Below are 15,661 nucleotides of genomic sequence, written 5' to 3' on the forward strand. Positions count from 1 at the left end.
CAACTTTTATCACCCCCTCAATATCAAGTAAACAAAAATCATTGAAACTTTATTCGTGAAAAATGTAGCCATCTACTTATTCCTTCCTCATTTTTCTGAAGCACATACATACAAAGAAAAACACTCTCCTGGCTGAAACCTACCATATCAGCCTTGTCATTGGCAACCTGTAGCTCCTTTTCTTTCACCTCCAGCTCTTTGCTTAGCGCTGCTACAGACTCTGATGCCTCCTTCAGCTTCTTGAGACCAGTGTTCATCCTATAAAGGTGAAATAATAAACATAATCAGGTCAGCCACATGCAATTCCAGCGTATATCTTGGACCTTGCTATCCTACACCTGGGATCCTGTTTGTTGTAAACACCCACAAACTTTCAAGATGAACTCTGAGATGAATTCTGACAGAATTGTTGATCCACTTGGCACCAGGTGGTGGAACAACTTGTACATTCTTTAACAGGAAAACAGCATTTATCCTTGGTCTGACCAAAATTTGAAATGTCATGACATCCCTTCAACACCTGCCAATAGATTTTCAGAGGTTGAATTCTAATGCTCTACTCTCAAAAAAGGACTACTGACTGATGGTTCTGGGCTGGCCCCTTTGATGACATCAAAGGGGTTAATTCATTAGGATACTGATCATCCATCACTTTCAGGGCCATTCGGGAGTTGATAACTATTGAATCAGATTGAAAGATTAAATTCAATCTGTGACACTGTCCCTTGAAAATCTACCTGTGAGAACAGCAATTATTTTTCAGGAAAAGCACTTATCATGCCTAATATTGATGTCCACTTATGATTGTCCACTCATCGTGACTAAGAGGAAGACTCGACTACAGATTTAAGATTGAACAACTTTATCAATCTACTATGATTTTAAAGACAAGCCTTACACAGACCGACCCTCACTAATTGTAAGAGACATTGACAATATGCAGCGGTTGAGGTATTGATTCTAAGGTGAAACGAAAGCCATCTTGTATTCTTGTGTTACAGTATATGTTAATATTGTAAGTACAAGAGTAACAAATATCAAACTTAATCCTGTAAATCTGATTACCGGTTGGCCAGGGTCTGGACTTCAGTCCTCTTCTCCTTATAGATGGTCTTGTAGCCCTGAATGAAGGACAGGTAGGACTTAGGTGTGACGTGGGTGGAACGTCGGTATCTAGAATTAAATTAGATTACAATAGGTTCATTTCATGTCATAATAAAAAGCAGGAGAATAATTTGCACAATGTTTTGTACTTAGATCCACATTTAGTAGAACTTTTGTTCTATAAAATGAAGGCTGACCACAAACGGCAACGTCCCAAGTTTATTTCCAGCTGCTGCATGTCATTCCCCATCTCTCTCCCCTAATTATGTCTTCTTTCTACTATATCAGCTCTTTAATAAAATCCCAAAAAATGATATACTGTGTGTATATATATATATATATATATATTTATGTTTTTGTGTATATTTGCATTACTAACAATAATTATCCAACTGTTAAACATAACTAGACTAACATTTTGTTCAAGGGTGGATTGCTGCCTTAGTAGAGACGGAGAGGCTGTTTAAAAACATGCTTTACCTCTGGAAGTAGTCCACACACTTCTCTGCCACGCCATCCTGGAAAGAACCCATGCACTGGACTACCTCACTTTTAACCTGGGGTGAGCAGTCAATGTCATAGACTGACAGGAAGTGATCCGAAACTGAAAGACAAATAGATTGAGGAGGAAGAATAAGAGAGAGCAGAATTAAGCGGAGTGAAGAGTGGATAACGGTTACTGAAACCAGGTTGGCAAATGTTGACATAAATATGTTTCTTTAGTGCTTCATAGTATGACATTGTTTTCCATTCAGGAATGATAGCGTTAATGCATGGGACATCATGGATTATTGGTTACATGCATGACTATGTCATCTGTTTTATTCTTCTGACTGACAGAAAATATGGAATGGAAATTCAGAAAGAGAGGGAAAACATCAGGGAATAACTGAAAAATATGCTGGAAGATAGTGTTTTTCCAGGACAAAATGAGCACAACAGATTTTAAATATTTGAAAGAATTAAGACTTGTGACATTTGTCTGTGTAAAAAACAATGTAATTACGATCTATATATGTATCAGTTGAAGGCATTTCTAAGCAACATTCTGATGCAGTGCCTATAAGATTGATGAAAGACATTAAAAATAGACAAATGATGGATGAGGAAATAACAGCAGTAAATCCCAGCAGCAGGACTAAAGTTGTCTAACAAAGCCAATTATAAAAATTCTAATGTGTTCTGAATTTCCATTATTAGAAAGCACATGGGACACATTGAACAAGCTGACTGTGTTGTAATCTGATTTTACAGTATTAAGAAAAATAACAGCTGCCACTCTAAATAGATAAGGGATATATTATTGATGGGAAACAAATGATACCATTAGATAAGTAGATCACATTGATATAACATTTACAAAAATGAGGTGAAATATACCTGCAACAAGAGCATCTTTTGGCCACCGGCTGAACCAGTCCATGGTGCAACCGGATATCAATGCAGGAAACTTTAACGCCCGGTTGCGAAACTTTTCCCCAACGGGCGAGAAGCACAGAACAACATGGAGATTATGTCGGACACGTGACATGAAGTAATTATACAGGTTTTCATTGGTCGGCGGTCGCCTGGGAAACTCCCGCTTCATAACAGGAATGAGATCACCGAGGATCTCGTCAATCTCATCACGAGCGAACAAATTGGACACCTGAGGATAGAAACAAGCAAACACACACACACACACACACACACACACACACACACACACGTCAATGTCAAATTACATGATCTAGCCATCTTTATTAAGAGATAATGAGATTGGTTGCGTGTGTGTGTGTGTGTGTGTGTGTGTGTGTGTGTGTGTGTGTGTGTGTGTGTGTGTGTGTGTGTGTGTGTGCATGCCTGCGTGTTTGTGCATCTCTGTGTCTGTCCACGGCTAATCTTGCATACTGCTGCACCAAACGTATAATATTATAGGTGCTTTATAGCTGCAGCCATAAGGTTTTGTGGTTTCAGTGACTCAAACTTTCTTAAACACATTTTATTCCCTGTTTGATACTGTCATTGATTGACTGCTGATTCCTCACTCACTATTCTTTATCAAGTGGGATACAGAAATGGAAAACAGTTTGCTTGATTTTATTGTTTTGGAAGGTGTGTTAGGCTATTAGCTAGCAGATGGCAGCTAACAGAACTTCACACACATCTGACTGCATCGCCGCCACACGGCTGCTGCTTTGCGGACAGAGACACTGTGGCGGGAGACGGTTTGCTCACTTTTATTGTTTTGAACGGTGTTTGGCTATTTGCTAAAGGAAGTACACACACTACTGACTGCATCGCCGCCACCTAGCCGTTGCACTGGGGCCAGAAACACAGTTATTCCCTTCCTTTTTATTGGGCATCAACCTCACGTTTACAAGCATATTGTCGGCTCGAGCATAAATAACTACGTCAGGTTTCGTTCGTGGTCACGTTCATTAGTAGTTTGTAAGACAGAACTGAGATGTGCGCCTGCAGAAGACACCTGCATAGATTAAAATGAGTGTGTAACTGTTGTGTGAGTGAAAAACACATCCGTTACTATTGCAGTCTAGACGGAGGGTTAGCAAATTGTAGGTTATATTTATTCAATACAACATTACAGCAGCGGTTGTTGCAGAAACACATCGCGGAGATCTGCAATCTACTGAGTGAAACGTTTTCAGGTGGTTAATCTTACAAATACCAGTTGGATTGCGTCCATTGGGTTTGCTATCAGGTGAGGTTTAGGGGTACATTTTTTTGTTTGTTTACATTTTTGGATTTGAGCTATGATTCTATTTTTATTTTGTTTCTGTGTAAAACAAATTAAACATGCATTTGAATCCTTTAACCATTTTAGGACGTCACCTTTCTCTAATATAAGCTTTGAATGCTGTGATTGTCAAAACACGGGGATACACCTCCACTCAATTTCCGATGTATTCTCTCAGCACTCTAATCTATCAAAGGTACTGCATTTTAGGATGGCAAATTATTGTTTCATCCGATCTGGGATTTCCCATGCAAAACCTTTTAGCCAGATTTTCACATATTAATCTCTACTTGAGGCCTCTGGAGACAATTAGTGACAAACAGAAATTCAAGGAAGCATATCTGAAAAAAAGCCTTCCAAAATATTAACAGGAGTAGGAAAAGGTAAACATCTGTAGTTTAGCAATATTCAGGCCATGATTGCTTATGAATTCAAAGGCAAGATTCCCCCAGTGTAACATATCAACACCTTGAAATAGTTCTTTAATTTTCACATGCTTAACATTACAACTTCTCCCTCTAACTTCTTCAACTTTGACATTTGTCCGGATCTCTTTATTTCCTGTGACCCTTCATCATGTTTACAGTAAAGCAGTGTATCTCATTTATTTTCATTTACAGTACGTTAAGATAGTTAGATTTTTAACTGACATTTTTTTAAATTTTAAAAATGTTTTATCCTCTAAATACTGCCTTAGCCTTTATCTTGATTCTGGAATAACACACCCACTTTGTCCGGGTTTGACGGAGGGGACAGTGGCACTGCATCCCACTTTGCTTTTTGCACCTTTTCATTAAATCTCAAGTTACCAAGAGAGAGAGAGAGCAAGTGACATAGAAGAGTGAGAGCAGGAGAGAGTCTTGGCGGGGCATGTGGTTTCGTGGATAGTAGCACCATGTCCCTAACCATCTGCTGGGCTAATCGCACATAAGCAACAACCTCAAACTAACAGCTCGCTCTTCCTTTTTATTTCTCATCATCAGCAACACAAACTTTGTTCACAGACACAAACACAACACACAAACCACTCACTTGCACACAAACATCACACAGACACAAACTCTGGTCCCCACTTATATTTAACTGGCTGGTAAAGCAGCTGCTGCTTAAATTGTTATTTAGATAGGGAGGTAGAGGAAGGGCAGAAGAGCAGCAGGGGAAGGGGGTGGAACAGAGGGCGGATAGGGATGCTATCCTCATGAGGCAGAGACAGCATCAGAAAACAAAGGAGGATTATAAAAGACAACAAGCTGATTGAAAATGAGGGGGATAGATGAAGAAAATATGAGGAAAGAAGTAAATAAGAAGTAAACAAAAGGCGAAAGGAGGGAAAATTGGGTAAAGATTAGGAGGTAAAAAAAAAATCACTCAAAAAGCAATTCCCCACCCAGGGCTGATAACAATAGCTGCTCGTTGTGCTAAAATGTTGATAAAAGGATATTTCAGTTTCAGGGCTTTGTTGTATGTTAAAAAAATACTAAGCATGAATGAAAGGACCGAGAGAAAAAACAGTTATACACTTGGAATTGTCACGCTTAGTAGATAATGAAAATGTGTCTACTTTTGCTGCACATCACATCACATGTATTATATCCGTTAATGTGCCGGCCACTCAACTCATAATGTGATGGCTATGCTGCACATCATTGCAGCTGAGGTGATGGGACCTGTACACAACCAGAAGGGGAAGAGGATGGCGATGTGTAATGGCAGGTGTAAATCAACCAATGAGAGCACAACATAGTGCTTGTTTCAGAAAAGATTTCCTTTTAAGAAAATAGTTTTCTCCCCTATAGTATGCTCCCTCCTGATCTTATGTAATTAACCTATATAGGATTAACTGTGAATGTTTGCTCGTTTGTGGTAGCTTATTTTATAATTTAACAAACATCACTTAGACCATTCCTTCCATGTATGTAAGACTAAAAAGATAAGTCAAAACAAAAATAATCCCCCATCTCACACCTGTAGATGGTCTTTGCTTTGTACACCTGCATAGGCAGAACATATGTATCTGTGATAAGTCTTTAATTTGGAAAATGTAAGAAAATGCACAAGATGGGCGGGATAAAGATCTATCTGAAGAGGAGGTGTAAAGGAAATATGGATGATGGGGAAGGAGCATAAATAAACAGGAGAAAAGGGAAGGGAGATAGAGGGACAGAGGAAGTGGAGGAGACGAAGAGGAAAGCAATGACGTATAGGATTAGAGAGAAAAGGGAAGAGAGCAACAAGGGAAAATGTTGGAGACAGAGCAGGAAGCAAACCAGAGGGGAAAACACAATTAGAGGAAGAGGAAAAGGATGATTGGGAACAGAAAGGCACAGCACAAAAAAGGGGAGTGTGGAGGGAGAGATGTAGGATTAACAGGAGAAGAGGGAGCAAAAGAGGAGAGTAAATTAAAGAGCAGAGAAAAGTGTGGTGTTTCTCCCAGTTACACACAGTACTGGATCCAGTACAATGGAATATGTTGGGACCGCAGCAGAGAAATGTATAAGTTTAACCTTGAAGCAGAGCATGTGAGCGGTAGACACAGCCTTGATTGCAGCCCAACAGCCCAAAAAATGCAAAGCAGCTTTTTCTTCTTTTAGGGGCGAGCGGTTTGAGTGGAGCAGGGTGAAACCTGAGTTGAGTGCGGAACGATATTGACTGCTGTGGCCTGGATCGGCTTTAAGCGGAGGGAACCAACAGCCCCATGAGCGAGGAGTGGAAATTCTCACTGCTCCACTCCGCTCACATGCCCTGCCTTGAAGCTACCGCCTCCTATTGCTGCTGTGACAAGAGTAATACAGAGAAAAGGCCATTCTGCAGCTGTAATGCAGACGGATGCAGCACAGGAAAAAATCTAGCTGTATCTGTCCCTTCGGTTAGTTACAGCTTCAATTCATTACATCCAAATCAATGACAAAATAATTGAAATGCTATCGGAAAAATGCAATTTGTTTTTTTAATTTGATTGAATTTAGATAAACTGCACTGCTCATAAAGCAGATACAGACAACATTGTTTCCTCTTCTCTAGGTCTGTGCTGTCGTTGTATCACAGTCATGAAAAGTAGGTTTCACTCAAAAGGTGAATGCCAGCTGTCAGTTTCAGCAGCACAACGAAAATATAATTGAGGCTTTTGTGCTGGACAAACTAGATATAAATATAAGTATCGGATTCAGTGCAGCAGCTTTGTGTACCCACACTAGGCTTCCGTCATAATAACGTGTTTGTGTTCAAAACTGCTGTAAAAACGTGTGTGCCAGTACATTCATCAGAATACAATAAATTTGTTTGAGCAGCACTCTTAATAATGAATTTGTCTGTTTTTCAGCCACTCTAGACATCCGTGGTAAATTACACTAATAATAAATACAGTATGGGAATGTATGTGTATGAAGCATGCACTGCGGAATATTTGGTTGAACCATTTTGTGAATATGAACAGTGAAAATAGGTTTATCTATCCATTATTCTATTGGTTGAGTTAAGAATACAGACTTGCTGTGTTAAATCCTAATGTACAGCACCAAACAGAGCGGACCTTTACTTTGAGGGCTCAGCTTCGGTAATTGAACTCTGAGAATCTCATGAACTGCTTTTAAATGTCTTGTTAAATGTTCATATTACATATACGTCTATAACATACATATATGTGTTTTTGTGTGCTCCTGACCTCTCCAGATGACAGGACGTTGTTCATGTACTCGAGGAAGGACTCGTCTTTGATTTCGTTGTCAGTAAAGAGGAAGCTGATGCCTTTGCCATACTGGCCAGATGTTCTGTACAAACGCTTCAGGTCATCCATCAGGTTGGCTGTGTTGTATGAGCTGGCAAAGAACAGAATGCATCAAATAGATGAAAAATAAGCAAGTGTGTGAAAGTGGAAGAATAATGGGTGGAATTGATCGCATAAAGACAAGGGTGACAACTGAATGAAAAGCAACAGAGTAACAGAGTTAGAATGATGGTATGTCAACGGGATAGTTAACATGAAGGCAATGAAAAAGTTAGGTTCAAGAGAATGAGAATTAAATTGAGTCTGCATGAGAAATAGAGACATAACTGTACTGGATGTGCATGGAAAACACATGTGTCTGTGTGTAGAAAAAGAAGAAACGCAAAGACGTCAAACAAAGGTGCCTGTATTCTCGAAAGAGGGCTGTGAAGTCCAGAGGCTCATTCATATTAATAGCAAACACTAAAATCTGCCAGGAAAAGCGCAGACGGTGATAAATGCACACAAGGCATGAGGGAGGAAAACATATGACAGAGAGCGAGTGAGACAGACAAAGTGTATAACAGAGCAAGCAGAGAAAAATGGAGTTAAAGCAAAGCAGTGTTTTTCTTATCAGCTGCATTAAAAAGACAATGATGTCGTCTCATAGAGAAGTCTCAGTTGACAAGGGGCCAGAACTGCAAGATATTACACAATAAATCTCATCTTGCAGAACGTGTCCTGTCCCGGCAACTAATTATTTCTAATTGCAGCTCTTAAATTAAAAATAATGAATCTTTTTCAAATGTCAGAACTGAGAAAGGATATTGAAGATAATATAGATTACGGTGATTCGATTTCATCTCTAAAACTATTTAGAGTTTAACCTAATTCAAAACAAAAGGATATTGTGCATGCGACATGCTAACTCAACAGCATCATTTGAATATATAATGGCTGCCATTGCATGTTACAAGGTACTTGCACTGCAGGGTAACATGGTGAAGAATGTTAGGTTTGCAAAGTTTAGTTTAGTCTGAAAACATCCACGATTGATTGATTGAGTATTAAATGATAAAGTGAATCAATATCCTTTAAAGATCATGGACCATGAACAACTACATGTGGCAGATGTATGTGTGTGTGCGCGTGTGTGCGTGTGTGCGTGTGTGCGTGTGCGACTATTGTATGTGGGCATTACCGTGTGAGAGTGATCTGGAAGATCTTGTATCCAGCAATGAACGAGGCCAATCTGGTCAGGCTCTGTTTGCCTGAACCCCCAACACCCACCAACAAGGCATTACCTCCAGGTGTCCGTATTATCCTCGACACCTACACATACAACAACAAACATGGACATAAAACTAGGATTCAGAATGGTAGTTGCAAGCTGCAAATGCGAAAAACCAGAAAACAGAGAGGGAGATTTTGTGTGAGTGCAAGTGAATCAAGCAAGCGTTTAAAAGCTCCACAAATTAAGATGTACTTGACCAAAACTAGTAGGATATTTGGGATACTTTTAGATTGTCTGAGCACTTCTGAGGGCTTTCAAAGGCAAGAAGCTTGACCATTCAATGACAAATATCTGCCGGGTGGCTAGAGACATGTAATGGGATGGCCGTGTTGGAGGCCTCTGAGTTTGTTTTGAATTTGGCTGTGTGTAACACTGCATGTTTTATGCATGCACACGTTAGTTAAAATTGAAATGATATATACTTACCCTTTCACGGTAGTGATTCTATTACGTTATTCTATAACATAAAAGGCTTGCGATATCTATTCTTGCTTATATCACCATTTCTCAACATTAGAAAAACACACTAATGTGGCTAAATGATCAAATATCTTCAAAGTACCTTGACCAGATGTAACATAGCGTCCTGAAAGAAGACCATGTCCATGCCAGTACCCCTGATGCTCTCATTGTAATGGATAAGAAACATGTTCAGGCGCTCCTTTAAACTCTCAAACGATTCCATGGGCTCGTACACCTTGGGCAAATCAAAGTCAGACTCTTCTGACTCTTCCCCTATGAAGACATTAGAATTAAACATTAAAATCATCACAACACAAAAATAAAAAATAGTTTTTTTAAGAGAAAACAACACTGCTGAAATGTAAAAAAAATGCTGTGTCTTTGTGATTGATGGTACCTGTAGCATCAGGTGCGTCTCGTAGAAAGTCGACAAAGTATCTGTCCAGTCCATAATCCACGATGTTCTTGTGCTCCTCAACAAGCTCCTCCTCTAACAGCTTTGCCAAAGCCTGGTCAAACCACTCTACATCCTCAGGCATGGTAAATCTGTCAGCTATCACACGACTGCACTCATGCCTCCACAATGACAGCAGCACCTGGAAATTATGGTTTTGTGTTATTGCTCTCGTTCAAGTTAGTAAAGTTAAAAGCTTTTGTTGGGGAAAGTCTCTCTTCTATCTGTCAGACAATACAAACTAGCAGGACAGCTCCTGAATTAGCTAATTCAGCTCCATTGCATACAAAAGGTACAGATACTATGGCTAATATGACAAATAGCATTGATTGGGAGGAAATATTTTAATGGAATCATTGAATGAGTTCAATGACAAAGTAAAAAGATGAGCAAATAACAGCATTGAGCAGAGACACACTGGATCAGTTGCTTGCTCTAAAATTCATTATGCCAGTTATTGATTAAATGTATTGATTGTAGGAATTCTGCACATACAGCAACCTTGTTATGAAATAAAACCCTGGGAATGTTAATATTTAATATCCAATAGTCTTGTATTCTGTTTGAGTGGTTTAGTTCATTGTAAGTCTTCGGAGTAAAGTTTATAGCCTCAGCAGGGATGCTGAGCATGTTTGCCTGGCCTCTTGGTGGCCTACAGTAGAAGATATATTTCATTGTATTCTATTATTCAGTGAGGCTACAAACAAACAGGGAATTGGTCAACTCAGCAAGATTTGAGCTTGCAATGCAAGACATTTTCTATGCTTCCCCACCAATAAACACTTCTGTCTCTCTCCAATACTGTAAATATGTAGTCATACGTTAGCACCACATAGGTAATAATTTGATCATTCTCTGTCAGGGTCTCTGCACTACTCTAGTCTATTATACGGTAGTCTGCAGCACATTACACTACATAACTTCACTCTATGCTCTGTTTACAGGCTCACGAAAAACCAGACGACTGGGAGAAATAATGCACTGCAGCACTACTTTTTTGCATTTTGATTGATGGTGCAGTGAAAAACTTGTTAGTATTATTTATAGTAGGCTTATTGTCCGTTAAACTTTTGATTTGATTATTTTTAGATACATTAGCAATACTTTTTCTGTCTGTATTATTTGTCATATTCATGCATTCTTGTGAAAACAGTGTATGAATGGTAAAAAAATAAGTGTTAACCATCTTTCTTAAATATGTGACATTTTAGAAATTCAGGTTAATCAAAAAACCTCTGACCTGGACAGAGTTGACCACCTCAGCGTTGGTATTGAGCATGCCTTGCCAGATCCTGGACAGATCCCTCAGGTTGAAGATGTAGTGGAACTTGGCAGGAGTTGGAAGCATCTTGACCTTGGTCAACTGCCAGAGACGGCGAGTCAGAGACACCAAACGAAGTGCGGCGCTTCGAACCTCATCGACAAAACCCCGACGTGCACAGAAGTGGCCTACACCAATCACACCTGCATAATAGGGTCAATGATGGGTTAGTTGAAGGTGGGAAAGTGACCATAGCATATCATTTTATCAAAAAGGACAGTATAGGACACAATACATTCTCTATGGGTCATGACATTTTGTACATTTTCAGTAAATTCAGCATTAGTAGCATTGTAGTAACTTTGCACTGGAGTTTCATCCTTATCAGTTTTGCCAACACATTCTTTAACATTAATCAAATGTTTTGATTCAATACATACATCAATAATGACTCCACTGCACTGTTTTCACTCACCAAATATCTTGTCAATGGAAGCATTGGAGGGCAGCGTACAGTTAAAGATAGAGAACTGCCTTTTCAGTCTCTGTGGGATGTCATTACGGCCTCCTCCTGGATGGATCATAGCTGCTAGAAACTGAACGTCCACAATATTGGTGAACTCTCCGGGTTTCTCCAGATTGAAGAACCCGTTTTGCTCCATCAGCTGCCTGACAATCTCATTAGTCACCTATGATGGAGGGCAAAAAAGCCAGCTTAAATCAAGAGGAGGTTTATTTGTTATTAGTTTAGGTTAGCATTTTTATTTGTCGTTATCATCAGTTTATTTAATTGGATCATTACATTAGGTCACTGAAATGTGCAAGACTAAATGGTCGAAAGTCTAATCAATCAAAATGACTTGAAATTAATTTATTGTTTATGGGATGACAAAACAAAGGACATAAATGGAAATGTACCATTAATAGCAAAATGATATTTTCAGTTTTTCCAATTAATTGATGTTAAAATTATCCCTAACCTGGTCTCCCCATTCGTTGATGACAGGCATGTTGATATCATCTATAAAAATTGACATTTTCTTCCCAGCAGGAGGTCCATATGTGGTCCCCATCCTTTTATCCACATAGCTCTCTACTGTCCTCTAAAAAAGAAACATAGGGAGCAAAGAAATATATAAAGACAGACAACACATATGGCAACGAAAAAGAGAGCAAAAAGCGAAAAGCAAAGATCTTTTAAGTTCCACTCAGACATAAGCCATAGTAACAGCTCGATCAATGTGCAGTTTAGCCATGTACATGAAAAAGACAGTGGCGCTTCCTCCAGCCTGCACATTATCAGTCACACCAATCAATGCTACTTCAAGGCCATGATAATCCATAACAAGTTAACACAGATGTAGAGCAGCCATCTTCAGATGAAACTGCAAAGAAGGAGACAGCCTGTGGTAAAACCTAAACTAATTGAAAGGAAAGGAAACTGAGAGTTCTGCTTTACCTGGAACATGAGTGGTGTGGTGGCAGAAGAGAAGTTGAGACTCTTCCCCATGTGGTTCTCAGGATCATACTTTGACATGTAGCCATTGATGATAACAGTCTTTGCTGTTCCTTGTTCTCCAATCAGCAAAACAGCCTAGGAAAGTGGATATTTTCTGTCAGGATAAGTTTAATGTATGAAAAATCTCTATGGGCACATATAATGCAAGTTCCATGAAATTTGATGTGTCAACATGACTAAATTGCAACCTGAAATGGCAGGTAATTATTCTGTAGAGCGATGTAAACTGTTCACCGAAACTATATTTGTTGTGTCCTGATCTCCAAATTGGACTGAGCACCAGCATAATAATGCAGAGAGCCAGATGGTGGAGCATTTGTTTCTTAAGCAAAGAATCGACCAAGATATGTCAATATGGCCTTTTTTTAAGTAGATCTGTGCTGCATCTGGCCATGCTGCCATGTTATTGATCTGTGTGTGCATGCGTGTATACACAGCTGTAGCCAGGACTAAATCAAGCATTACACACTGAATAGAGAAGAGATAAAATGGGCGCTTAAAACCCTTATCATAAGACATAAATTCTCTATGAAGTTGGACATGTACTAAATGTTCCGGGTTACATCTCCTTTTTAGGTCATGTGTCAATTGAAACATAAGTCAAAGTTTCAGTCACTGTTACACATCAAACAGCACCTTCAAACTTATAACGAGTCCTAATGATAGCGTTACATTTTGGACTGGCAGTATACATATATACCAGATATACACTACTTAAGTTTCTTTTTAACAAACCTCACCTTGCCCTGCTTAGCGATGGTCTGAATTAGGAAATCTGTTCTGACATTGTCCACATTGGGCACCAAAATGGAGCTGTACTCCGGGGTGAATTCAGATGGATACACATACTCCTCCACTCTGGCGCTCCAGTGGACCCATTGACCTTGAAGAAGAATAAATGTGCATGCATTAAAAAGATATGCATGAGCACTAAATATGACAGTGAAACTTCCAAGTTATCAAGTTGAACAAATATTTTAATATTTCACTGTGCGATTTGAGAAACGTACACCTGCTGCGGAATTTTTAGCAACATGAGGCATAATGTTTCTGCTTGTCAAGGAGCAGCTTCGGTACTTCCTGGCATCTAATCTACAGGTGATAACATCTGTTTATCATGCGTACCATCTGCTGTGACATGGTAGTCAAACATGGTGTCGTCACTATCAAGAGGGATGTCTGGCAAGTTTAGACAGATACTGTCATTCCCTCTGAGCCAGATCTCCATCTTCCTCCGGTCATCCAGTTCAAGTAGGGCTCCAGTGCTCCACATTAGGGCAAAGACATACAGCCGCTCCAAGTGCTCTCTGGATAACTCACCACACTGCTCCTGCAGAGTAACATCTACTTTAGATCAAGGACTTTGTTCAAAAAAACTAATTTAAAAGAGAAGGCTTAAAAATGTGTCTGAAACAAAAAGAATAACACTGATGGGTTCAAGCCTGTACAGCATGTAACAAAGCACATAAAACATATTGCATGGTCACAGTAGATGCTTACATGGTGATCTCATAAGGTGATAGTATCACAGACCCTCAAACAACAAACTCAATTCACAGGAGAAACAATTTTAGAATCTAAAATAAACCATTTGGTTCTGTATTAACTTAATTGATTACTATTAATCAAGAGTACTGCTTTTGTAATGATGGTTAGAACCCCAATGGCCTTAAAAAGGAGCAATATTAAGCTGTAGTTTTATCATTTGGACTTTTATAGCTTTGCTGGTGGTGTTGATATGGCTATAAAGAGTAACAATGGATCATAGAACTACTACTCAAGACTATCTAATAGCATCCAACACTGTGGGTCTTTTCTTAGAACAGCAAACGATTCAAATTGCCTACTATCTACAGTTGTACTCTTACCTTTGGTGGTATGAGTCCCTGCAGCATGTTGATGCACTGGATGATGACAAAGGCTTCAAGCATGTCCATCTTGAATTCAAGCGACTGCACACAAAAGCGGTAGAGCTCAGAGAAGGAGGAAGAGAAGAGTTCCCTCAGCACCTCTGCTTCCTGAGAGAAGCGTTTCTTCAACCAGCCCTGAGAAGAAAAACCACACCAGTGTAGTTGAGATTATATTATGTTTCAAAGAACACAGTGTGTGTGTGCTGTTCACAAAACCATAGCCCAGTTGTGTGAGGTTTATTTCTAGATGCAGCAGAAATGTCAAGCCTTCTGAACCAAGACAAGCAACTCTATTGATCTTGCGTCACTCTTGGCACGTCCTCAAGGCCCCTCAGGGTGCCGCCGATCTAGATCTAGATGATGTTTTGCCGGTACATACTGTAACACCTTAAAAAGCACCACCGTTTTCAATTCCCGTGTAGGGATATAAAACATATACAGTATAATCGATTAGTCAATTCACCTCCAGTATAGGGCTCCAGTTGAGCACGGAGGAGCTCATGAACACCATTCCATTGCGCGAGACAGTGGCTGGAGAGGCATTGTCTATGTTATGTGGCTCAAAAACCACTTTACAGTTGGGTGCCATGGGTATACGGTCTCCATTTGCCAGCGTAAGAGTTCTGTTGTCGTCCAAAACTGAGTTTAAGTTCTCAATCCAGATTGCATCGACAGGTCCATCCAGGACTATCCAGATGTGCTCCCCTGAGATAGAACACAGTGTTTTTGTTAGTCTTACTCATACTACATGTAGTGAGCTTAGTCATTCTATCTATATGGTCAATGCACATTGCTGAGCGCCATTTTCTTTTGAACTAGTCAAAATAACAAGGCAAACAGTTTAATGTCCACTCTACTCTCACTCTATTTCTATGGGTTCTAGAATATAAAAAAACAACCTCATGAGTTTGCACCTGAAATAAAATTCATTAGTAATTATATTCTAAAGTAAGAAAACAACCAAAAAAAAAATGCCAATACAAAAAAAGCACAATATATAATGATTTAAAAGACTGTTCTATTTAGGCTGCTCTGTCATCACTGACCTAAAGTCTTTTACCAAAGGACTCACAGTTTCGAGTCAAAATAATATATTACTAATATGACTGCTTTCATGCACATGAGCCACCAGCAGCTTTTCTACACAGAGCTCCTTAAAATAGATCAGGCTTGGGATGCTGTTGCTGCATCTGTTGAATCACATTGTAAATACAGTC

General features: G+C 39.4%; 1 protein-coding gene across 2 annotated transcripts in view; it reads right to left on the bottom strand.

Annotated features, from left to right (window-relative positions):
- Nucleotides 1-15,661, bottom strand: part of dnah5 (dynein, axonemal, heavy chain 5) — a gene marked incomplete at both ends in the record, with an annotated part of 89,381 nt that overhangs the window by 38,310 nt on the left and 35,410 nt on the right. For both annotated transcript variants that reach the window (XM_079164769.1, XM_079164768.1), the window contains 16 exons: nucleotides 144-258; nucleotides 1,066-1,173; nucleotides 1,585-1,708; nucleotides 2,485-2,752; nucleotides 7,503-7,656; nucleotides 8,746-8,876; nucleotides 9,401-9,573; nucleotides 9,698-9,896; nucleotides 10,995-11,218; nucleotides 11,491-11,704; nucleotides 11,996-12,118; nucleotides 12,475-12,609; nucleotides 13,275-13,417; nucleotides 13,660-13,864; nucleotides 14,403-14,579; nucleotides 14,908-15,149. In XM_079164769.1, the coding sequence (XP_079020895.1) occupies nucleotides 144-258; nucleotides 1,066-1,173; nucleotides 1,585-1,708; nucleotides 2,485-2,752; nucleotides 7,503-7,656; nucleotides 8,746-8,876; nucleotides 9,401-9,573; nucleotides 9,698-9,896; nucleotides 10,995-11,218; nucleotides 11,491-11,704; nucleotides 11,996-12,118; nucleotides 12,475-12,609; nucleotides 13,275-13,417; nucleotides 13,660-13,864; nucleotides 14,403-14,579; nucleotides 14,908-15,149 (2,735 nt within the window). The remainder of the gene's footprint in view (nucleotides 1-143; nucleotides 259-1,065; nucleotides 1,174-1,584; nucleotides 1,709-2,484; nucleotides 2,753-7,502; nucleotides 7,657-8,745; nucleotides 8,877-9,400; nucleotides 9,574-9,697; nucleotides 9,897-10,994; nucleotides 11,219-11,490; nucleotides 11,705-11,995; nucleotides 12,119-12,474; nucleotides 12,610-13,274; nucleotides 13,418-13,659; nucleotides 13,865-14,402; nucleotides 14,580-14,907; nucleotides 15,150-15,661) is intronic.

The sequence above is a fragment of the Pholis gunnellus genome, assembly GCF_910591455.1.
Source record: "Pholis gunnellus genome assembly, chromosome: 8".
In the NCBI taxonomy this organism is placed as follows: domain Eukaryota; kingdom Metazoa; phylum Chordata; class Actinopteri; order Perciformes; family Pholidae; genus Pholis; species Pholis gunnellus.